At 40.9% G+C, this 22,517-nt stretch overlaps 1 protein-coding gene and 1 non-coding gene across 2 annotated transcripts in view; both read left to right on the top strand.

Moving 5' to 3' along the window:
* Nucleotides 1-16,441, top strand: part of PRRG1 (proline rich and Gla domain 1) — a 51,246-nt gene extending 34,805 nt beyond the window's left edge. Inside the window, exons 4-5 of the mRNA XM_050937306.1 lie at nt 2,314-2,474; nt 13,786-16,441. Of these exons, the coding sequence (XP_050793263.1) occupies nt 2,314-2,474; nt 13,786-14,310 (686 nt within the window). The 3' untranslated portion in view covers nt 14,311-16,441. The remainder of the gene's footprint in view (nt 1-2,313; nt 2,475-13,785) is intronic.
* A 4,825-nt stretch (nt 16,442-21,266) lies between these two features.
* On the top strand, nt 21,267-21,369 carry LOC127043415 (U6 spliceosomal RNA). The gene has a single exon (XR_007772261.1). It is a non-coding gene; the product is annotated as a U6 spliceosomal RNA (small nuclear RNA).
* Nucleotides 21,370-22,517: the final 1,148 nt, after the last annotated feature.

The following is a 22,517-nucleotide window of genomic DNA, read 5'->3' as shown; positions in this document are numbered from 1 at the left end:
CGGCTCAGTTTTAGCCAGTGCTGCAAGATATTTACGTGCCAGCTGCAGTAAAGATTCATGTATCTCTTCATGCTTCGCCCACCATTCCACATGACATGTATCCATGCTGCTGATGGTTTCTGCTTGATAACGATCTAAAGCAGTGCAAGCTAATGCACATTCATTTTCATCATCTGAGTCAGATGCCACCAACAGAAGGCTGACTTTTTTTTGTTTTTGGTGGTTCGGGTTCTGTAGTTTCCGCATCAGTGTTGCTCTTCTAAGACTTCTGAAAGCATGCGCCACACCTCGTCCCTCTCAGCTTTCAGAAGGCACCTCAGATTCTTAAACCTTGGGTCCAGTGCCATAGCTATTTTTGGAAATCTCACATTGGTATCTTCTTTGCATTTTGTCAAATCTGCAGTGAAAGTGTTCTTAAAACGAACAACATGTGCTAGGTCGTCATCCGAGACAGCCATAACACAAAATATATGGCAGAATGCGGGTAAAACACAGAGCAGGAGACATACAATTCTCCCTCAAGGAGTTCAGTCACAAATTGAATTAACAATTTTTTTTTAATGAGCGTCATCAGCATGGACATGAGTGGACTTGTTGGCTCTAAAGTCTTACGTTATTTTGTTTTTGAGTGCAGTTATATAGCAAAAAAAACCCCAACCCCATCATTTGTAAGTTGCATTTCGTGATAGAGATTGCAATACAGTACTTGTATAAGAGTATTTTTCAATTCACATTTCTTATTTTTACAGTGCACATATTTGTAATAAAAGATAATATAAAGTGAGCACTATACTCTTTGTATTGTGTTGTAATTGAAATCAACATATTTGAAAATGTAGAAAAACATCCAAAAATACTTAATACATTTCAACTGGTATTCTATTGTTTAACAGTGCAATTAAAACTGCGATTAATTGCTATTCATTTTTTAATCACGATTCATTTTTTTAGTTAATCACATGAATTAATTGCGATTAATCAACAGCTCGAGTTGAAAGATGAAAAATCATCATGGAAATGGTGAAGCTCAAAATCTTTAAACTTTTTTTCCAGTGTCTGTCAGTTGAACTCTTAAGAAATCTTGATCCTTCTGGAAATGCAGAAGCAACATTTATTTTCATTTGACAAATTCCTAATGAATGACTGTCTACCATTTCCTTTCTTTCCTGTTCTCTGGTTTTCCACACTATTGTTTTTCCGGAGAGATAGTGAAACTTGCAGTGTCACACACTTCAGCTGGATAATGTTTTTTTTGTAAACTCTATTTTGCTGTTAGCATGTGATGTAGAACAGTAGGGAATGTCAGCAGACAAAGCTGGTTCTTGTATTTTGTGCTTAAAATCACATAGAGGGCTTGATTCTCAATCAGGATCTCATGTCCAATGTATTTTTACTTGTGTTCACAGTTACAGAGATTGTGTGCTAATAGTGTATTTGCATATGTAAATTCCTGTCTTGAATCTAACTGGTTATTTCTGTATATAAATATTTGATTCACATGCGATTTCATACTGAGATCAGACGTGCAACTCTACTCCTGGCTTTTTGGCATCCTGGGTTTTAATATTCACATTAAATTATTTTAAAAGGAAATCACTCACATTTTTGCTACCCCTGAACCTAAAGATTTACTAGGAAAGATGTACACTGCTCAAGTCGAACAAATTAAAATGTAACTTAAATGTTAAAAGTACAGTTAGTTTCTTTAATGCCATGGTAACTAGTGAAGTTCAATGTTGCATAAGAGAATGCGTAGACCTTCTATTTGAAAAAAGGTCAGTCATTCTGGAGTGTGATTCTCACTAGGTATTATGCAGAAACATATTGATAACACTTGTGAGAATTTCAGATATGATGCCCCCACATAGTCATAAGTACTTCTTGGAGGGGGAGTTCACAGCCATGTACCATTTGTTCCCAGTAGCCCTGAAAGGAAGCATTTAAGTGGGTGCTTAAATTCATCTTTAATCAAGATGGTGTTTATAACATGTGCTTAAGTCCTACTGGCTTCAGAGTTTAGGTTAAACATGATCATAAATGTTCTGAATAGGGATGCTGTGCTAAGTGAGTTGCACTTAAACAATCTGTGGCACCGTACCTATAATACTCAGAAGTCTATGCAAAAGTATTTTAATAGCCAGTAACACTTGGAGGAGCCTTCATAATTTTTCTTTTAAAGTAAAGAGAATATTTTGAAAAGTCTCTTTCCAGACAACAAATTATTTTCTTTTGGGCAGCTTTTTTCTGAACTTTTGGGAATGTATCCAGACAATATTTTCAGAAGTGACCTTTGTGTTCTCTTCATCTTTTCAGTGTTCCTGACCGAAAACAAAGCCAACTCTCTGTTAAAAAGATACCCAAGAGCCAATGGATTTTTGGAAGAGCTGAAGCAAGGGAACATAAAGCGTGAGTGCATAGAAGAAAAATGTACCTATGAGGAAGCAAGAGAAGCTTTTGAAAACGATGAAAAGACAGTAAGTTGGGGGGGTGGGGCGCGGGAAGGTTGTGGGTTTTTGGTTTTTTTTTTTTTTTTTTAAATAATTGAATTACTTAATGCAAGCTTAAGTATGTGCTTAGTGGCCTCCAGCTCTCCTACATTTGCACTAGATTTCTTAGCTTATTCATTTTTACTAAATGCATTGTAACAAAACTAGTAAGCTACTTCCCACTCTTTAGAATATTGAACATCCTCCTGTGAAGGGGAAGAGAAAGTGTGTGCTGCATACTACAGACATCTTATTTAAATCATGCATTTAAAGCCATGAAAGAGAGCAGTTGAAATGCAGAGTACCCAGTAAAGACAAACTTATTATTCTAAAAACAAACAGAATTGAAGTAGCTCTCCTGAAACTTGCAGCTGCACGCCAGCAGAGTACTTGTTAAGTCCCACCTATGTAAAACTTTGAAACAATAAGGCCTCGATCCTGCAGTGCCTTGCACATGGGCCCTGTTAATTTGAATGAGGTTCTGTGCCGGAGCTGCTCATGCATAATTCATTGCAGGATCAGGGTGAAAGTCTATAAATAGAGGTCTGGTATATGCCAGAATGACTCTTGCTGTTCAGGGCATACTGACATCCACCTGTGCGTTCAGCTTTTTCTGCACATTTCTCTAGCTACTTATTTTATCTTAAACATTCCATTTCTGGTGGTCTCCCTGGAAAAATGGAGGACTAGAATGGGAATTTTCTTAGCCACTAAATGAAGGGACAGGAGGTTGCATCTATAACAAAGATCTTTCTCTCTCTCTTTCTCTCTTTCTCTCTTTCTTTCTCTCTTTCTTTCAGTAAAAGTGTGTGTGTGTGAAAACTCCTTTAACTCAGTTTTTTACAGTCTAATTAAAAGCACTTTACCTCTTAGTTGCTCTGGTTTCACTTAATTGGTATTTTTGATCTCCCATAGAATCTTTTTGGCGAAACAGGTAGGCAGCACCTGAGTTTCTAGCATTAAAAAAAAAAAAAACCAAAACAAAAAACTTTCAGGCCTGTTTTGAAACATAATAAAGAAGCAAAACAGAGCACAAGCTGAATTATTTTTCTTAGCATGTGTATCTTCAGGTATGTTCATTTTCCTCAGAAGCAAACTCTGTGTGGTGTGTGCATTTGACGTATTCATACTGCAGTCACTACTGTAGTACTTGAGTGCCATCAGCATGACCAACACAATTTCTAGATCATGGTCTGACTTAAAAATTTACCAAGAGAGATACAGAATGTAAGTAATGGACAACTGAAATTGAAGGATACTCTTAAACAGTTTCTTAATTAATTTAGTTTCAAATAGGAGGCTAGATAGTGGCCAGTGGCTTGGTTGAGTCAAACACATTTATTTAAAAAGAAAAAAATAATAGTAACCAGACTTATGTTTTAGGGTAGGAGATGCTGACAATCTTTTTAGTCAAGAGCATCTCGCATCCCTACTGTCCCTTCTCATCCAGTGAGAGAATGTTTTAGTGTCAGTGGGGCTTGAATTTCCTTTAGTGCTTCTAGGACCTCTTATGTCTGGGCCAGATTTTGAGAGGGAGCAGTGTCAGGTGATCTCTTCAGTATTCACCAAACTGATCCAGAGTCCCATAATGCTTTATGGCTAGACCAAAGATGAAGTGGAAAACTAATGCTATAGTTATATATAATGCTGATGCTGCAGATTTTCCATAAAAGGAATGAAATTGCAATAAGGACTGTGAAATTGGCTCTTGCAAACAGCTTTATTAACCAGTAATGTAAATTACTTTTTCCTCTAACTACACTTTTGACTGGATAAGGTACGGTGTGCAACTAAGGACTAGTCTACACTATCACACTTCATTGATGCAGCTGCACCAGTGCAGTTGCACTGCCGTAGCGTGTCTGATGAAGACGTGCTATGGTGACTAGAGAGCGCTCTCCATCAGCATAATTACTCCACTTCAACGAGAGGCAGAAGCTATGTCAGCAGGAGAATATCTCTGCCTGCTTAGCACTGGTGTGAACAGCGCTTAGATCAATGTAACCTGCATTGCTCGGGGTGGCTTTTTCTTATCCATGAGTGCCGTAAGTTACATTAACTTAAGCAGTAGTGTAGACTAGCCCTGAGATAAAGTAGTTAGTAGTAAACAAGTAGGGTATACCATATTTTCAGAATGCTTTGTCTTCATAAGTTGTGAAACTAGGAACTATTCCCCCAAATGGTTTCTACTCATGTTAAGCTTTATTGTGGAAAGTCATTTGTAGTTAAACTGTTGCAATACCTAGTCTTTGTATGTGTAGAATCTGTCAGAATAAACAAGGTGTGTGTTCTGCTGAAACTTGCAAAATTTGCAGTCTACTGGGTGTGGCTTATCTGTGCTGGGGCTGGTTTGTACAGAGTCCTTTACGTCTTGTAAAACGTATGGTGCTAGATAAGAAGTGTGTGGTGATAAAATGGAATTTATGGAGTTTTCTATCAATCAGAACAAATCTGGTATAAATATAGGTGGGCTTGAAAGCATATTTTGAAGCAGATCTACGTTGCGATGTGTAATGCTGTGACACTGCTTCCTGGAGAGAGGAATGTATGCTTTCATTTCGTGTTCTTCTGTCCTGCCTTTTGAGTAATAAACTGATTGAGCCTCTCTTATTGAACTGTGGAAAGCCTGTTCCTTGCAGTGAATGGTTACTTTTTCCTGGAGTTGAGTGGTGGCGATCCATATGGATAAAGTAATTTACAATCCCTACTTTGATGGGAAGAAGTAGGATCTCTTAGCTACTGTAGTCGCAGCATAGTCTTGTTGGAGTTCCTTCTGCTGAAGTCTTGTGCATACAGTGAAGTTCTACAGTGCAAGTGTTGTGATGCCTTGATCTACTTCTGGTGCATTTAAAAGGTTGATCTGCTCTATCTTACAATAGCAGCTTTATCGTTTACAGCCAGAGTGGGTTTTAACATTGATGTACCTCAGTCTTTGAATGGGTTATAAATGAACAGAAGAGACTTTCAGCATATCATAATGTAGACAATGTTTTCTGGTAACTAGGAGAATAAAATTAAGTGCATGCAAAACTTAATTGATCTATGGATGATTCTGCTCAGACCATTTTAGACATCATTGATTGTCAACATCTCTGGCCTGTAGAAACATGGCCTAAAAATTCTTAGGTTCAAGGATATTTTGAAACATAATTACAGAATAATGCACAATGTCATGGCATGATTGCAGCATTGTAATTCATTTTATTTCTGTTCACTTCAAATATTTTTATTGAAATTATGCCGCATGCCGCTAAATTGCTATGTTCCTGGTGATTTTAAAAAAATCTTTAATTGTGGAAAACTTTGAACATTTAAATTTCTTATTTTAAATTTTCCAGAAAGGAATGTCAACTGCATGGCTGAGTTCTATATAATCAGTGATTGAAAGCGTGTACCCAAAATAGTATTTCTGAGTATCAGATGCGGCCTTTCATATTAGCTTTCAGACTAATCATTAACACTGTGTAAATATCTAGGAGATAAGAGACCTATGTGTAATATAGTATGTTGAACTTCAATATATAGTTCTACTATAATCTGAGATTGAGGCAAATTTTAGAAGTGCTTACTCACACTGTCATTTTGTTCATGTACTCCAGGTATTGAATACAGAATGCTTTTCTGATTGGGATCTTATGATTTTTGCCTTTATAAAAAGTCAAAGCATTGACTGACTGGCAGCGATTTGTGGCTGGTATGCTGCCAAAATCCAGTAGGCCTTTAAAATGAAAGTTCTCAGCACTACTTTATTAATGCTTTTAACATTGACATGGAGAGTCAACAGCTCATTGTGTCAGTATCAATTTAATGTAGAGGGGGCCTGCTCTGTGAATGACGGTTATATTGATAGTGAAGTATTAGAACCTCATTCTTTCAGATACTTTAATTTAAATCTACCAATTGGACACAAGTAGGCTGGACAAGCCAGTTGATTGACCAGTCAAATGTTGTCAGTTGATTGCCTATTTGATCATAGCCTACCTTTTTGATGCATCATGGTGCCATCTGTTAGAGCAAGTCGACTTAAATGTCTTGATCGTTCGTTTTACCACATGCTAATGCAATCTGTTGGGGGGGTGGGGGCGGGAAATTGAACTAATTGATAGTTGAGCATCTTGGTTGGCTGGAATCGTCTAGAACAGGGGTGGGCAAACTTTTTGGCCTGAGGGCCGCATCGGGTTTCCAAACTTGTATGGAGGGCCGGTTAGGGGAGGCCAAGCATGGCCTGGCCTGGCCCCGCCTGCTATCTGACCCCCCCCCCCCCGCTTCTCACCATCTGACCTTCCTCCTCCCTCCCCCCCCGTTCCCTGTCTCCTAACTGCCTCCCACCACCCCATCCAACCCTGCTCTCATTCCTGACTCCCTCATCTCCCCCCGCCCCAGGACCCTTGTCCCATCCAACCACCCCTTCTCCCTGTCCCCTGACTGCCCCCTGCCGCCCCATCCAATCCCCCCTCTACTTCCTGACTGCCCCCCTGGGACTCCTGCCCCATTCAACCCCTGTTTCCCACCCCTTGACCACCACCCAGAACTCCTCTGCCCTCTATCCAACCCCCGCGCTGCCTGGAGCACTGGTGGCTGACAGTGCCACAGCCATGCTGGCCAGCTGGAGCTAGGCCACACCATTGCCACCACCACATAGCTCAGAGCACCGGGTCAGCCCTCACTCTGCAGCTGCTCTGACCCAGGAACTTGCAGCCCTGCCATCCAGAGCATTGCGCCAGCGGCGGGGGTGAGCTGAGGCTGCGGGGGAGGGGCTGGGGGCCAGCCTCCCGGGGCAGGAGCTCAGGGGCTGGGCAGGAGGGTCCCATGGGCTGGATGTGGCCCATGGGCCATAGTTTGCCCACCTCTGTTCTAGAATAAACTGTTCTTGTATAAGAGGCCATCAATATACTTGGCAGTTTTCATAACACATTAAACAAGTTAAAACATGGTCCCTGCCCTGAGGAGTTTACAGTTTAAACTGACTAGACAAACATTCAGAAATTAACTCAGAAGGGGATGGGGGAGGGGAAGGAAGGTTCAGTCATTGAACCTCCTCCCCCAACACAAAGAGAGAAGGTGCACAGCCATTAAGCTGCCTGATGAGTTGGCTTACTTGCCTGCCTAGGATCCTCCCCTTGGGCTGGAGGGGGATCCTTTTAGCAGTGGGTGGGCTTCTGCCCTCCCAGTTCCCAGAAACCCAATAGGTACCTGCCCAGAGGCCTGGGTCCCATTCCCCAGCCCAATCTCTTCCTACTCCCCCAGGGGCTAGGGGCTGATGGGGGGGGGTATAATGGTGAGTTAGGGGGTGTCAGAGTGGGGGGTCTAGGCCTGTCTGGAGGGTTCCACTGGGGGTGCTTGCAGGTATGGGGGGTGTCTCGGCTGTCCAGGGGGCATCTGTTTCTACAGAGCCGTGTCTACAGGTGAGCTCTATGGCGAGGCTTTAGAGATGTGTCTAGGGGATGTGTATGGGAGTGTTTATACGGAGGTATGTGCTTCTGTCGGTGTCTGGGGGGTATATAGAGGTGTCTGTCGGTATTTCCATAGGGGATGTGTATGTGGGGGGTGTATTCCAGAAAGCCTTTGACAAGGTCCCTCACCAAAGGCTCTGATGTAAATTAAGCTGTCATGGGATAAAAGGGAAGGTTCTTTCATGGACTGAGAACTGGTTAAAAGACAGGGAACAAAGGGTAGGAATTAATGGTAAATTCTCAGAATGGAGAGGGGTAACTAGTGATGTTCCCCAAGGGTCAGTCCTAGGACCAATCCTATTCAATTTATTCATAAATGATCTGGAGAAAGGGGTAAACAGTGAGGTGGCAAAGTTTGCAGATGATACTAAACTACTCAAGATAGTTAAGACCAAAGCAGATTGTGAAGAACTTCAAAAAAGATAAGTACATTTAAAAATGACTTTTATAGCTGTTATGGGTTTGTGTTATTTCTGTTTAATTTTATTTTTTTCTTTTTGTAATTTTAACATTCACATTTCAATGCTAACCTAACATTACAAAAACCAAGTTACTTAGCAGTTATTTTAACTCAGAAAAATGCAAACACCAATGAAATGAAGCTCTAAAAATGAAAGAATTACCTTATTTTAGTAATTAGGTGCAAGTGTCTCTGTAAGACTAAGCCTATTGGAGACCATGAAGTCTTACTCTCTTTTTTGTTACCATTGTTACTGTGCTAATAAATTAGTGCTTTAAAATATTTGACCATCTTTGACAATATTTGACTGGTGAATTGACCAGTTATTTTTGGACCAGTCAAATGCCCGGCCTTAGACACAACTTTTATCTATGAATGATGCAGTTCCCATCCCTTGAGACATTTAGAATTAGACTTGTCTAGGCAATAGGAATTGCACAGAACAAACCTGCATTGGCAGAAGTATCTTAAATTGGTCTTTTCCATTACAGTTATCTGATTCTGTGGCCTACTTAGCATGAAATTTGCTATCCTTTTAGGAGTGTTTAAAGTAATCCTGGTGTTTCAGAGCTGTGAATGCTACAGTGATTGAGAACAAATGGTTGCTGAATGTATCCTTCTAAATCACACCAATTAAATTATTTCGTGTATTAAAAGAAAATTTCTTAAGATGGGGTTGTGTTGCAAGTAACGATTACTAATGTTTTCCAGCTTTTAACTAGTCTTCTAACTTTTTTTTCTTAGCTATACCAAGTCTACAAATGTTTGTTTTTATTTCTCCTGCGTTTCCAGCAATTCATGAGAACCTTTGGGCTCTAAAAATATCACTTAGATGGCTCCCTGTTTTTGGCTTTTTGCATTCTTCTCCAATTAAGTGATCTTCTGACTTGAGGAAGTCATTCCACCCCATGTGCCACCGTTTCCCTATCAGTAAAATGGGGACAATGATACTTACCTTCTTTGTACTTTGAGATCTAGAGATGAAAAGTGCTGCATGAGAACTAGTTTGTGGTATTTTTAATTGAGTTTTTTCTTCTTGATTAATGATTCTTGTCTCCTCTTGGATATTAAAGCATATCTGTTTTGTGAAACAAAAGCAGACTAAAAACTTTTCAATTTCTGCAATTACAATCCTTCTGTATCACTATTTTCTAGAGGTGGATAGCAAGAAACTCATCAGCAGTGGAGTCAGATTTTCTAAATTTTGATAAAACCCTCTCTATAACAAACCTCGATTTAATAGATTTAAGGCCAGAAAGGACCATTATGATAATCTAGACAGACCTCTTACCTAACAGACCCAAATAACTTCACCCTGTGTGAAGTCCATAATCATAATCATAAACTTGTATCTTGTTGAAATCTTCTTGGAGTTTAGCACTAAAGATGTTCAAGCCTTCTCACTACGGCTTTTGGAAAGGAAACCTCCAAGGAAAAACATGGATGTTTCCCTCTGAGACATAGGCTACCTAAAAAAACTTTGCTGGCAAGCAACTTAATTGACGATACTGAGGAAGAAAGGTAGAAATTTACTTAAGGAATTTTTTTTACAAATTGGGAATTCAAATATTCTTGAATTTTGAAATTTCATTTATGCACAGAATTTCAGTTTCACAGAGCTGAAGTGCTTTAGCTTTGAGGGACTGTAAATTATCTTAAAGCTTGAAAAGAATGTCCATAAACTAAAACAGATGATTAAGCTGCTTTAAGGACATATGGTGGTTAAACTCTTAAGTTACTGAAGCTCTCCACACACCCCTCCAGTTGTACGGAAACCCCATAGATAGCCTCATCCTCCTGCACCCTGAGCCAATGGCCTGCCTCTCTGGGGGAGATGAAGAGGAGTTAGCTTTTGCTGCTGCTTCTCTTTGAGGGAATGAACAGGAGATATACTGGCTTCCCAGCATTCTGGAGAACTACAAAAACAGCTCCTGTAGCAGGCACATCTTAGAGATAAAAAATACACCTCTACCCCGATATAACATGATCCGATATAACACGAATTTGGATTTAACGCAGTAAAGCTGCGTTCCGGGAGGCGGGGCTGCGCGCTTCGGCAGATCAAAGCAAGTTTGATATAACGCGATTTCACCTATAACGCAGTAAGATTTTTTTTTTTTTTGCTCCCAAGGATAGCGTTATATCGGGGTAGTACTTGAAAACTATTAAAATGCTTACAAGTGGCAATGAAATCTATTAACCCTATATCTTATACTGGAAAGCATATATGTTTGTAATCTGTTTCTACAATATCTAGCATCTTAAAATAAATAACTCAAAAAACCTAACTTACATTCACGTAAAGTGCTGCAAAGTGGCTACATAAAAATGGCAGCTTCTTACTCAACACATCTGCTCTGTGGTTTCAGAGTCAGACTTCCTGACTCTAGCCAAAATAAGCTTTTACCACTCTACTGCTTTGGCACAGCTTAGGCAGCAGAATGATGAGACACAGCTGGGTTCTAATACAAATAAATAATAATGATGGTGTTCCTAGTGAATGATTGACATAGTTCCAGATAACATTCTAGTCAGTTGTACCTGAACCAGATTCTTCTTCTTAGCATATGCGCAACGTGCCTCAAGTGACATGTGACTAGGTTTCATCACCGAATTTGTCCACTGGTTGGATCATTAGCTTCCCCAGCCTGGGCACTGACTGGGAGTGTGATGTGAATGCTGATCCATGCCCCCCTGAAACAGATTGAGGGCACAGGGGAAGTACGCAAGTCTTCCCTAAAGGCATTATTTGGCCAGCAGGAACTTTATTACCAGTGGTGCTGTGTAAGAAAAGAGAACCCAACTTGACTTTCAGAGTCCAGGTTGATTTCTGTAGTGAAGTTAGGAAGAAGAATCTTGTAAACTGAGCATGCATGATGTGGGAGTCACTGGATTGCAGTAAACATGGAGCCATACCTTGCTATTTTCATAATCTGCTTTCCACATAGTACTTCATGCTTATTAACTTGCTTTTTAAAGATTATAGCTTTCTGATTAAGGAACACAAAACAAAGAGAAGGGGGGGGGACCTTTTCTGAAACTAGCACTTTTGACCAAAAAGGTATTTTTGCCAAGAATGAGGCTTTGATTAGTTATCCCTTTGCAGTCCTTGTCTACTTTGTTGTGAGCTTTGTTCCAGATATGATCCCACCCAGCTGACCTATCTCTTTCCTACAGTAATGCTCTTCCACTTTCCCAAGTGTCCCACTGACAATGCCTTCCAGAATCTCCAGAGATTAACAGAGTTCTATTGTATGGGGTTTGCATTTTACTGTGATAGATTTTTTTTAAGTAACTTTAATTTTAAAAAATGCATTTGGTTTGTTAACTTAAGATTTATTTCCCTCATATGAAATCCATGCTATATGGCTTTACTTAGATCATTGTTTCCCAAACTTTGGACACTGCTTGTGTAGGGAATGCCCCTGGCGGGCCAGGCTGGATTGTTTCACCTGCCCCGTCCACAGGTCTGGCCAATCGCAGCTCCCTTTAGCTGCGACTTGCTGCTCGAGGCCAGTGGGAGCTGCTGGAAGCGGCACGGGCTGAGAGACCTACTGGCCACTGCTTCCAGCAGCTCCCATTGGCCTGTAGCAGTGAACTGCAGCCAGTGGGAGCCGCGATCGGCTTGACCTGCAGATGGGGCAGGTAAACAAACTGGCCCGGCCCACCAGGGGCTTTCCCTAAACAAGCAGCATCCCAACTTTGGGAAACATAGACTTAGATGATTTTTGGACCACATCTTAAAATACAGATGCTTTGCAGACCTAGTTAAGATCTTGAAGTCTTGGAATTGTGGGAACATGTCAGATTCTGCAGTGTTGAAAAGGCAAAGGAATGAACGTGATTTAAAAAAAAACCTACTTCTAGATCATATTAAATATTGGGGGAAGGGGTGTATATAGTCCTATCGCCTAAAAATGTGGACTTAACCTAGCTTCTTTGATACATCTGTGGGGGGGGGTTTAACATCCTCCCCCCCAACTTTTCCAAGGATCTGCTTATTTTGTAATCTAGTCTTAACTACGTTTTCAGAGATTATATCTAGAGGAAACCCTAGCTTGCTTTATGTATGTGATCAGTCCTTTTGAATGATAGACCTTTTTCCTGGGGACAGAAATGATTGTTGCATTGTTAGTTACTGATGCATGAGGTCATAAAACTATTACCTTGTGAGAATGGTGGATTTGTACTGTGCTAATAAGATAAATGTCCAAGTGTAGTGTTTACCTTTGAAAAGATCAGTTAAGATGGCTTTTTTTACACTTTTAATACATTGCCTAAATAAACCCTAACTCTCTTGCTTTTTTTTTTAAGTGCTAGGTTTAAGAATGTGTAGAGTGATGTAATTTATGTGCCATGTTATATATATTAAAAATCACTTCATATTTTATATTGAACCCAGGACTTTTTTTATGTAACATGTAGACACCTTTATTATTATTATTATTTTATTATTGGAAGATTTTGTTTTCTCCAAGCACAGAATATAATTGATGTTTACTAACCTTATTTGTCTGAAACAAAGGGAGGACGTTTACATAACTTCACCTGTATTTTACATTTGGTCTATATTAGCTATGCTTGATACCTGTGCTACTTCACAAGAAACAGGCAGTGGAAAAGCTCTCTAGGACAGGAAGCCCATATTATCCTTGTTTAGCAGCTAAAGCAAAGGGACTTTGATCCCAACTTCTTAATGCTTTTGCAATAGCTATTGTAATTTTACTGTTATCTTAAAATATTGATTTCATTTTTAATTCCCCCCCAATTCATATTTCCAATACTCTGTTGATTCATCTATCTTTACCTGAGATACCAAGTTTTCTAGACTATTTCAAGTATATGTCCTATGGTTATCCATATATTGCAAAAGCGATGGTTAGCTATAAATAGCTGACAGCTATTATTTTATAAGCCAGAAGGGGGAAGTTTGATTTGTAGGATGATAGTGCAGCATAATTATGCTGGGTCAAAATAGTCCATCATTCTGAAACAATGTTTCCCTGTCGAAACACCTTATAATAATCTGTAATTCCAAAAATAGATCTGACTTTGAGTTGTTGCATTCACAGATTATCTAAAAATCAATTCAGGTTATTTTTCTAATCCATTCCTATCTCTAATATAGGTTTGTGACTATTGAGTGCTGATACAGAAAGGTTGTGAGCAGTGAGGAGTTAGGTGGCTTTTAAAAAAAAACCTCAAACTCAGTGATGACTTCAGAAAGAAGTCAGGAAACTTTTTTTATACAATATCTGCACCAATTAAAGATCTAGGTGGTCATTTATTGACAGCCAAAACACTTGGCTTCAATTTTGTTATTGAAAATAGACCAGTTAAAATTTATTTTTAATAGCTTCTGATTTATTCTGTCTTGCTGTTTTAGAGGGAGTTCTGGAAAGATCACACAAATGGAGGACTCCAGGGAGAAAGTAACACAGGACATCATTGGTATACATTTTACCTCGCATTTCCATTAATCATTGGCCTTTTTGTTATCCTCCTTATCATATTTCTTACATGGAGATGCCTGTTTAAAAAGAAAATGCGTAGACAGTCTGTATACATGCATAGGGGAGCCCACGAAACCACTGGTGGTAGTGGTGTGGCTGATGGTAGAAGTCCTCTTCCCCCGCCGCTCAGCATTGTTCATTCCCTGCAGGAAGAAATGTATGAAGGCAATGGGCTGTCTCCAGGATATTTGGGCTCTCCAGATGGACGTTCAGACTCAATATCAACAAGGCTGTCAAACGGTGACCCTCCTCCTTCATACGAGGAAGCCACTGCCGAAACCAGCATAAGAAATGAAATGGAGCATCACTTAGATCCACCCCCACAGTATGAAGACATTGTAAATTCCAGCTCAGCTACTGCCATTGCAGTTCCTCCTGTTGTCACTAGTATTAAGTAAAGCACCGAGAATAGTAGCAACTTTTTAAAATTACTAAGAGAATTTTGTAGCACTTTAATGCAGCTTACTACCATTTATATAATTTAATGGACTCATACTGTGTACCTCTTCCCTGTTTTGTTCCATCTGCCTGTGTTCCCGTGCCAGTTTTAAAGATGGGGAATCCATACTGAGAATATGGAGCAGGTACAAATGTGGTCTTCTGTGCATACCTCTCAAATGTCCCTCCGTTTGAGGGTTGTCATTTATTTTAGTCTGAATGTTGCCTATGTTCCACACAAATTTGATGTCACCTTCCTTTTTAGTGTTGAAAATTATTTACATCAGAATCAGACATTGGTAACAGGAAGTTATTTAAACCAAAGGGCCATGTCCTACAGCATTTTTTTTTTTAAGTATCTTGCATGAATATTTTGTCTTTCATTTTGGGTCTTTGTCACGTATTGTATCCTATGCTTGGGCCTTGGAAGGCTGAGAAAAGTATTTGTGTGTGAACAAACATCAACATAGCATATTCACCCAGCTTAAATATGATACTTCAGGGATTGCAGTAAGTGAGTCTAAGAAATTTTGGAACACATCAGCTGTACTTGTACAGAGGGCAGTAATTAAGTGAATTTTGCAATTGGAAAAAACGATAGCATAATGTTCTTATCCCCTCTGTTCTCCATCCTTCCCTCCAGTTAGTCCTGTTTATGATGATGTCTTGATTCTGGAACATCTGATTTTTTTTTTTCTTTTAAGTGAATTTAGTTCTTGTGAAATGTACTCGATTGACAAGCTCTAGACATTAAAGTTCCCTCTGCACTGCAGACCAGTTAATGCACTGCCTCTGGGCACACAGTACCAAACCAATGTGCCTCATCACTGACATGCAGAAACTGCCTAGAAGGGGATGATCATAGTTTACTCTTCACACCAATGCAAATAGTGGTCTCTTCTGAGCCTGCCAACAGGCTGCCAGTTGCAATGGTGTCTCTTACGTATGTGAATTTCTTTCCCTACGAAATGCATGGTGATCACTCATTTCACATAGGCCATTAAGCAGTTGTCAGAACCTCTGGTCATTTCCAGTCTGCTCTGGATTTATGCCAATGACTGAAAGTTGTAATGCTCAGTATTCCACTACCAGTCTCTTGAACCAACCAAACCCCTGTTTTAACTGTCTAATGTTCCTGAACTAAAATGTGTTGCAACATCATGCAGATATTATTTGCAATAAAGAAATAATGCTTGTCCTTTGAAATAAAGAAATCAAATGTTCAGTGATCCATGATGACAACTTTCAGAACTATGCTGTTGATTTGAAGACTCCACACAAGCACAGTTTTTTAAATTCACTGGCCAAAAGTCTTAGTGAATGCAATTTCCATGGCTAAACAAGAAACTGCATAAAGCAGTCATTTAAAATTTTCTTTCCTCTACTAAGACAATAAGTGCTTTTTCTTGAATGCTGGAATGATTCCAAATTACAAAAAATATTTTTTTAGCTTTAAAAGTTAAGGGTTCTATTATATGTAACAAGTTATATAACTTTTATTTTATGCTTGGCCTTTCTGATGTAATTAAAATGACAGTTTGTCTTGTAGTGGTTTTTGTAAAGCTTTATTTTTTCGAACTATAGCTTCTACTTTTTCTTAGATTGTAATTATATTGTCGCACAATAAATGTGATGGTAAGATTTACAGCCTTACCTCTCTGAATGTTTTACAAGTAAGAACATGCAGTAATCTCTTGACTGCCAGAAAATTCAGGGTATTGCATTCCCTGCTTTGACTGTAACACTGAGAGGTGAATCTTGTACAGAACTAAACTGATTTGTTTACTAATGACCAACATGGAGATGGGTGACTTGTTTAAGAAATTATGGAAATCAGATGATTTAGAGTGTTTAATTTTGGACACCCGTGGGGAGGTAGTTTCATCTTCACTGAGTGTAAATAACCTGTTCGATTACAGTATTAAATTTTTAAGATCTGGTTTACATTAAATTATGGTATTTAAACATTTTGCTTATGTTTATAAAATTTTTTGTTAATATTTTTGGCATGCTAAATAAAGATATTCTTAAATTCTTTTAATGCCTTTATCAGTTCTGTGCAGTTGGAATAAAAATAACATTGATTTCTTTAACAGAGGTGCTGTGTTAACTTCCATTGTCTCTCATCTTGATAATGTTTTGTCAAATTTTAAGCTAATTTTAAAACAGAAGAACTAGTACCATTACTAAATTTGTTTTTAAATTAATTTATATGTGCATATATGAAATATAAAAACATATAGTATCTTATAACAATGGCCAGCTGGAGCAACATTCAGAGAAAGAATGGAGATTTTCTTGCTGGCATGTTTCAAGGGGACAAAGCATTATAGAAAGTTTAAGCACTTAATTGCATGAGAGTGGATTCAGCCACACTGCTATTGTGTAATTTAGCAGAGTCTTGGCCCAGAATACAGTGCAGATTAGAAGAAATTGGTTGCCTTGCCCACCCAGCTGAGGCAGAATTTTATATTGATAGCAGACAATAGATCCAGTACAATGAAGAGTCCTGCAGCTGCACAGTGTGCATCAACTATATTCCCTAGAAACCAAAGGAATCTTTATAATGCTAAAAAAGATAGAATAATTTCTTGTTGTCTCTCACATTCATTACCTGGTCCGCTGTTGCTAAAAAGAGTATATTATCTCCCAGATACTTCACACTATTTTACAAGCAAGGAAACTACTTGAAGGCCAAAGCAGATCTCAAATCTTGGTAGAACTACATCAACACAGACCTGCAATAAATGGCCACGGCAAAGGTGCAAACCAGCAGATCATGAAACTACAAAGAATGTAGAAGTGACCAGGGCCGGCTCCAGGGTTTTTGCTGCCTCAAGTGGCAAAAAAAAATAAAAAAATAAAACGCAATCGGTGGTTGCTCCACAGTGCCACTTTCTTCTTCGGCGGCAGGTCCTTTCCTCCAATAGGGACCGAAGGACCTTTGGCTGAAGAGCTCGACATTCTGCCCCTTCCCCTTAGCTGCCCCAAGCACCTGCTTGCTGAGCTGGTGCCTGGAGCCAGCACTGTAAGTGACTGCATGGATGTGGGCCAGTTACTTATATTAACACTTCCCTCCCCATGAACATTGTTTTGAGCTGTGCCAAATCTTTGAAACAGTAGAGGAAAGGATGGAAAAGTTTGGATATGATAGAATTGTTGGGGGTATGTGTGTCAAAATTCCATTCCTGAGTTTTTGATAACTCATGTTCTAGACAGGAGCAGAATTCTTCTGTCACGTTTCTGTACCCATTTGAGTGGAGGGAAATGTCACTATGTTCTCCAGTCCTTTGTATATTTAAAGCAAATAATATCAAATTATTCTTGATCCTGTGAGCATTCGGTGGGTTGGGGTTATTTGGGGGAGGAGGTGATTGTGGTTTTTTTTTTTAATAGACCTACAATTTGAATAATTTTATAACTATTGTTCACAAATCAGCTTCAGCTATGGCACATGCACAGGGCCAGTTAAACACCCCGCCCCCAGACAGGACCCCCAGAACTCCCTACCCATCCAACCCTCCCCCTGCCCCAACAGCCGGTGGGTGCGCCTGGCTGGGCTGTGGCCCAGTGCCCCCCCAGGGGGCTCCTGCAGTGGATGCATGTGGGTGGCAGTCCCTGTGCACCCCCCAGCTTCCCCCTCAGTACACTTGGGCTCTGAGGCTCCCAGGAGTGTGAGCTGCTGCTGCTGCTGCCACCACCGCCGCTCCTCCCGCAGCAGGCTCAGGGCCCTGTGCCCCAGTAGCTCACACTCTCGGGAGCTGCAGAACCTGAGCAAGGTGAGCTCAGTCTCCTGCCGGCCTGCGGTTCCATTCACTTAGTCGGCAGCGGGCTGAGCAGGGCCAGTGGCGGGGACCCCAGCTGGCAGCCGTGTGCCAGGCAAAATCAGCTCATGTGCCACCTTTGGCACGCATGCTGTAGGTTGCTGACCCCTGCTTTAGAGGGAGAAGGGCCTGGCTGCTTGGGAGCATACCTGGGTATCTAAGGTGGAGCAGGGCTGAGGGAAGGCAAGAGGAGCTGGGAAGCTCTGGCCTGGAAACTCCCCAGGCTGCAAGCCTAGGGTAAGGCCAGTTGGGTACTGGGGTTGCAAAGGGGCAGCCCACAGGTAGGCAGAGGCAGCAGATCCAAACCCCTTTGCCTGTGATGAGTGGCTGATACACGCAGTCTGCCCCAGTGAACGGGGGCTAAGTGATGACTGGCAGTAGCCATAGTCTGAGGCAAAGTGGGTATAGTGGGTGGGGGTTTCCTTGGGACGGGGAGACCCAGAACTGTGGGGTTATTGCCAGGGGGCAGCACCCCAGATGACAGGGCACCAGGTCCAGGGAGGGACATAGGGACCAGACTGAGGTAAGGCGGATCACCAGCCTGCAGAGGGTGCTCTGGAGCTAGGATGAGCTAATTCCCTCCAACAACCAGCAGGAGGTGCTGCAGGGGTGAGTCCACTCGCTTACCCTTATGACACCCAACTGTATGGCTCTATCTCATCCAACGCTAACTATGCTGTGGGTCAGTGCCTCAAGAAGTGTCTAATTTAGCTTGGGTCATGGATGAGCGTGAGCTGGCTAAAGCTCAACACAGACAAGACTGACATAATGATGGTTTGGGAGAACCAGCCGGCAGAGATGATGTCAGTTCCTCTGCCTGAGGGAGTGCATCTGCTGTTGGAGTTTGCTGATTGGATATGATTCTAGATGCCTAGCTGTCATTGTATTAGCATATTACAGCGGTAACTCTGTCAGCTTTTTACTGTGGCCGGAGGCCATGATGTGGATTTTGCCCCTGTTATCCAGGCCTTTTTCACCTCAAGATTACACTATTTCAGCACTCTCTCCATGGGGCTATGCTAGGACTTGCGCAGAATGCAGTGGCTTATTTATCGAGCAAGGGCATCTCTTTAGGAGCACATGATCCTCATGCTCCAAGTTCTACACTGGCTGCCCCTTTAGTCTCTAAGTGGAGTTTAAGGTTATGATCCATAAAGCCCTAGGACCAGTCAACCTGAGGGTTATCCTCTCTTTGATTTGTAATAGGCATTGCATTCATACTAGTTAAATCCTGTCTCTCCCTGTGCCATACTGTCACAGCTGCAGTCAAGGGCATTCAAGCTGGATTATAAAGAGAGGGCTGTTAGCAAGTCATTCTCTGTGTTGACTCCAGAACCCGATTCCCCCTCCTAAATCTGGTGATCTCCTGGACATGCTGCAAAAGCCACATGTTTGACAAGGTTTTGAAGGAAGGTGTCAAGGTTTTTTCCCCACTCTGAACTTTAGGGTACAGATGTGGGGGACCTGCATGGACCCTTCTAAGCTTAATTACTAGCTTAGATCTGGTAACTCTGCCACCATCCAGAAATTTCAGTGTCTGGAGCACTTTCTGTCCCCCCAAAACCTTCCCCTCCCTAGGCAGCCTTGAGAGGCTTCACCAGTTCCCTGGTGAACACAGATCCAAACCCCTTGGATCTTAAAACAAGGAGAAATTAACCCTCCCCCTTTCTTTCCCCCCAGCAATCCCTGGTAAGTCCAGACCCAATCCCCTTGTATCTTAAAACAAGGAAAAATCAATCAGGTTCTTAAAAAAGAAAGCTTTTAATTAAAGAAAGAAAGGTAAAAATCATCTCTGTAAAATCAGGATGGAAAATACTTTACAGAGTACTCAGATTTATATAGCCCAGAGAAAACCCCCTCTAGCCTTAGGTTCAAAGTTACAGCAAGCAGAGGTAAAATCCTCCCAGCAAAAGAGGACATTTACAAGTTGAGAAAACAAAAATAAAACTAATCTGCCTTGCCTGGCTATTACTTACAATTTTGAAACATGAAAGACTGATTCAGAAAGATTTGGAGAGCCTGGATGGACGTCTGGTTCCTCTAAGTCCCAAGAGCCAACAACACCCAAAACAAAAAGCACAAACAAAGACTTCCCTCCACCAAGATTTGAAAGTATCTTGTCCCCTTATTGGTCCTCTGGTCAGGTGTCAGCCAGGTTTACTGAGCTTCTTAACCCTTTACAGGTAAAAGAGGCATTAACCCTTAACTATCTGTTTATGACAGAAGGGATAGAGTAGGTTCCTGGGTATGATTTGAAGGTGAGTGGCTTTTCTGGTAAGTTTCTATTTTTGTCTGCTGCCTGAGGTAAGTTGTCATCTTAATTTAATTATGTAAGGCTGTTGGCAAGTGGAGTTAATTTATTTATATATAATGCTACAGGGTGGTTATTGTAAATCTAATTATTGGAAGGGCTCTCAGACAGGGCCGCCCAGAGGATTCAGGGGGCCTGGGGTCTTTGGTGGAAGGGGGCCCCTGCTTCGGTGGTAATTCGGCAGTGGGGAGGGTCCTTCCCCTCCGGGACCCGCCACCAAAGTGCCCCGAAGACCTGCAATGGGGATCCCCCGCTGCCGAATTACCGCCGAAGACCTGGCACTTTGGTGGTGGGTCCCACTTCGGTGGTAATTTGGCAACGAGGGGTCCTTCCGCCCCAGGGCAGAAGGACTCCCCACCACCGAAGATGCAGAGTGAAAGAAGCTCTGGGGGCCCAGGCCCTGCGAGAGTTTTCTGGGGTCCCCGGAGCGGGTGAAGGACCCCGCTCCAGGGCCCCTGAAAATCTCTTGTGAGGGCCAGGGGCAAATTCCCCCACTTGCCCCCCCCGGGCAGCCCTGCTCTCAGGAGTCCTCCCCCCACAATTTTAAATGTCAAATATGAAGAAAGGAAAACAATAATCCTTTTTGAGCCAAAGGTCAAAGCAACCGGCTATTGGAGGTCTGCTAAGACAACTGAACAGAGCTTCCTACTGTGATGGCCAATGGAGCCAGCAGGCCCCAAAATGTTTTAGCTTTGGGAGTTCCCCGTTCATTTCATGTTGGAATCACAAGAACTAAGACTCTATCATGGCTATTATGCTCAGAAGAATTTTGACAGGTAAGTTGCTTCGGCAGCACATATACTAAAATTGGAACGATACAGAGAAGATTAGCATGGCCCCTGCGCAAGGATGACACGCAAATTCGTGAAGCGTTCCATATTTCTTTTGGCATGAAGTTTGGTACTCAGGTAATTGAAAATGTGGAATGCAGCTTAACTGGTTACCCCCATAGGGATAATAATCTTATGTTTAGGTAGATGTGTCCAATTAAAAGGACACTTATCAACTTGATTTTTAAAAATTGGTTATTTTAAACAAATTCCATATTCTGATATGCATCTGACGAAGTGGGTATTCACCCACGAAAGCTCATGCTCCAAAACGTCTGTTAGTCTATAAGGTGCCACAGGACTCTTTGCTGCTTTTACATATTCCGATAGTCCACCGTTGAAATACCATATCTTGATTAATTTTTACGTTCTTTCGTTTTTAGTAAATGATTTTCTGCTCCTTAGTTAATATGTATAAGGATCTTTTGAGTAAGAAAGAGGCTAACTGACAGGAGAAACAACTAAACTGATTATACACCAATTACTGTGAAATGCACAGAGCAAATAAAACTAGAAAATATACATGTTTTTCATGCTAACTTTCAGGTTTAACAAATATTAGCAGTTTGATACTATAGTAAAGTACACAATTTTTAGACAAATGTGATTTTCAGGTTGATGGCCCTTAAACTGGTCAATACTAGGGCTGTCGATTAATCGCAGTTAACTCACGCAATTAACAAAAAATGAATCGTGATTAAAAAATTTTATCATGATTAATTGCACTATTAAACAATAGAATACCAATGGAAATTTGTTACATTTTTCCCTACATTTTCAAATATATTGATTTCAATTACAACACAGAATACGAAGTGTACAGTGCTCACTTTATTTTATTATTTTTATTACAAATATTTGCACTCTAAAAATGATAAACAAAAGAAATAGTATCTTTCAATTCACATCATACAAGTACTGTAGAGCAATCTCTTTGTCGTGAAAGTGCAATTTACAAATATAGATTTTTTTTGGTTACAAAACTCCACTCAAAAACAAAACAGTGTAAAACTTTCGAGCCTACAAGTCCACTCAGTCCTACTTCTTGTTCAGCCAATCGCTAAGACAAACAAGTTTACGAGAGATAATGCTGCCGGCTTCTTATTTACAATGTCACCTGAAACTGAGAACAGACTTTTGCATGGCACTTTTGTAGCCAGCGTTGCAAGGTATTTACATGCCAGATATGCTGAACATTCATA

The sequence above is a fragment of the Gopherus flavomarginatus genome, chromosome 1 (genome assembly GCF_025201925.1).
Source record: "Gopherus flavomarginatus isolate rGopFla2 chromosome 1, rGopFla2.mat.asm, whole genome shotgun sequence".
Lineage (NCBI taxonomy): Eukaryota > Metazoa > Chordata > Testudines > Testudinidae > Gopherus > Gopherus flavomarginatus.
Note: the sequence above shows the minus strand (reverse complement) of the source record. Positions and strands in the feature narration are given on the sequence as shown.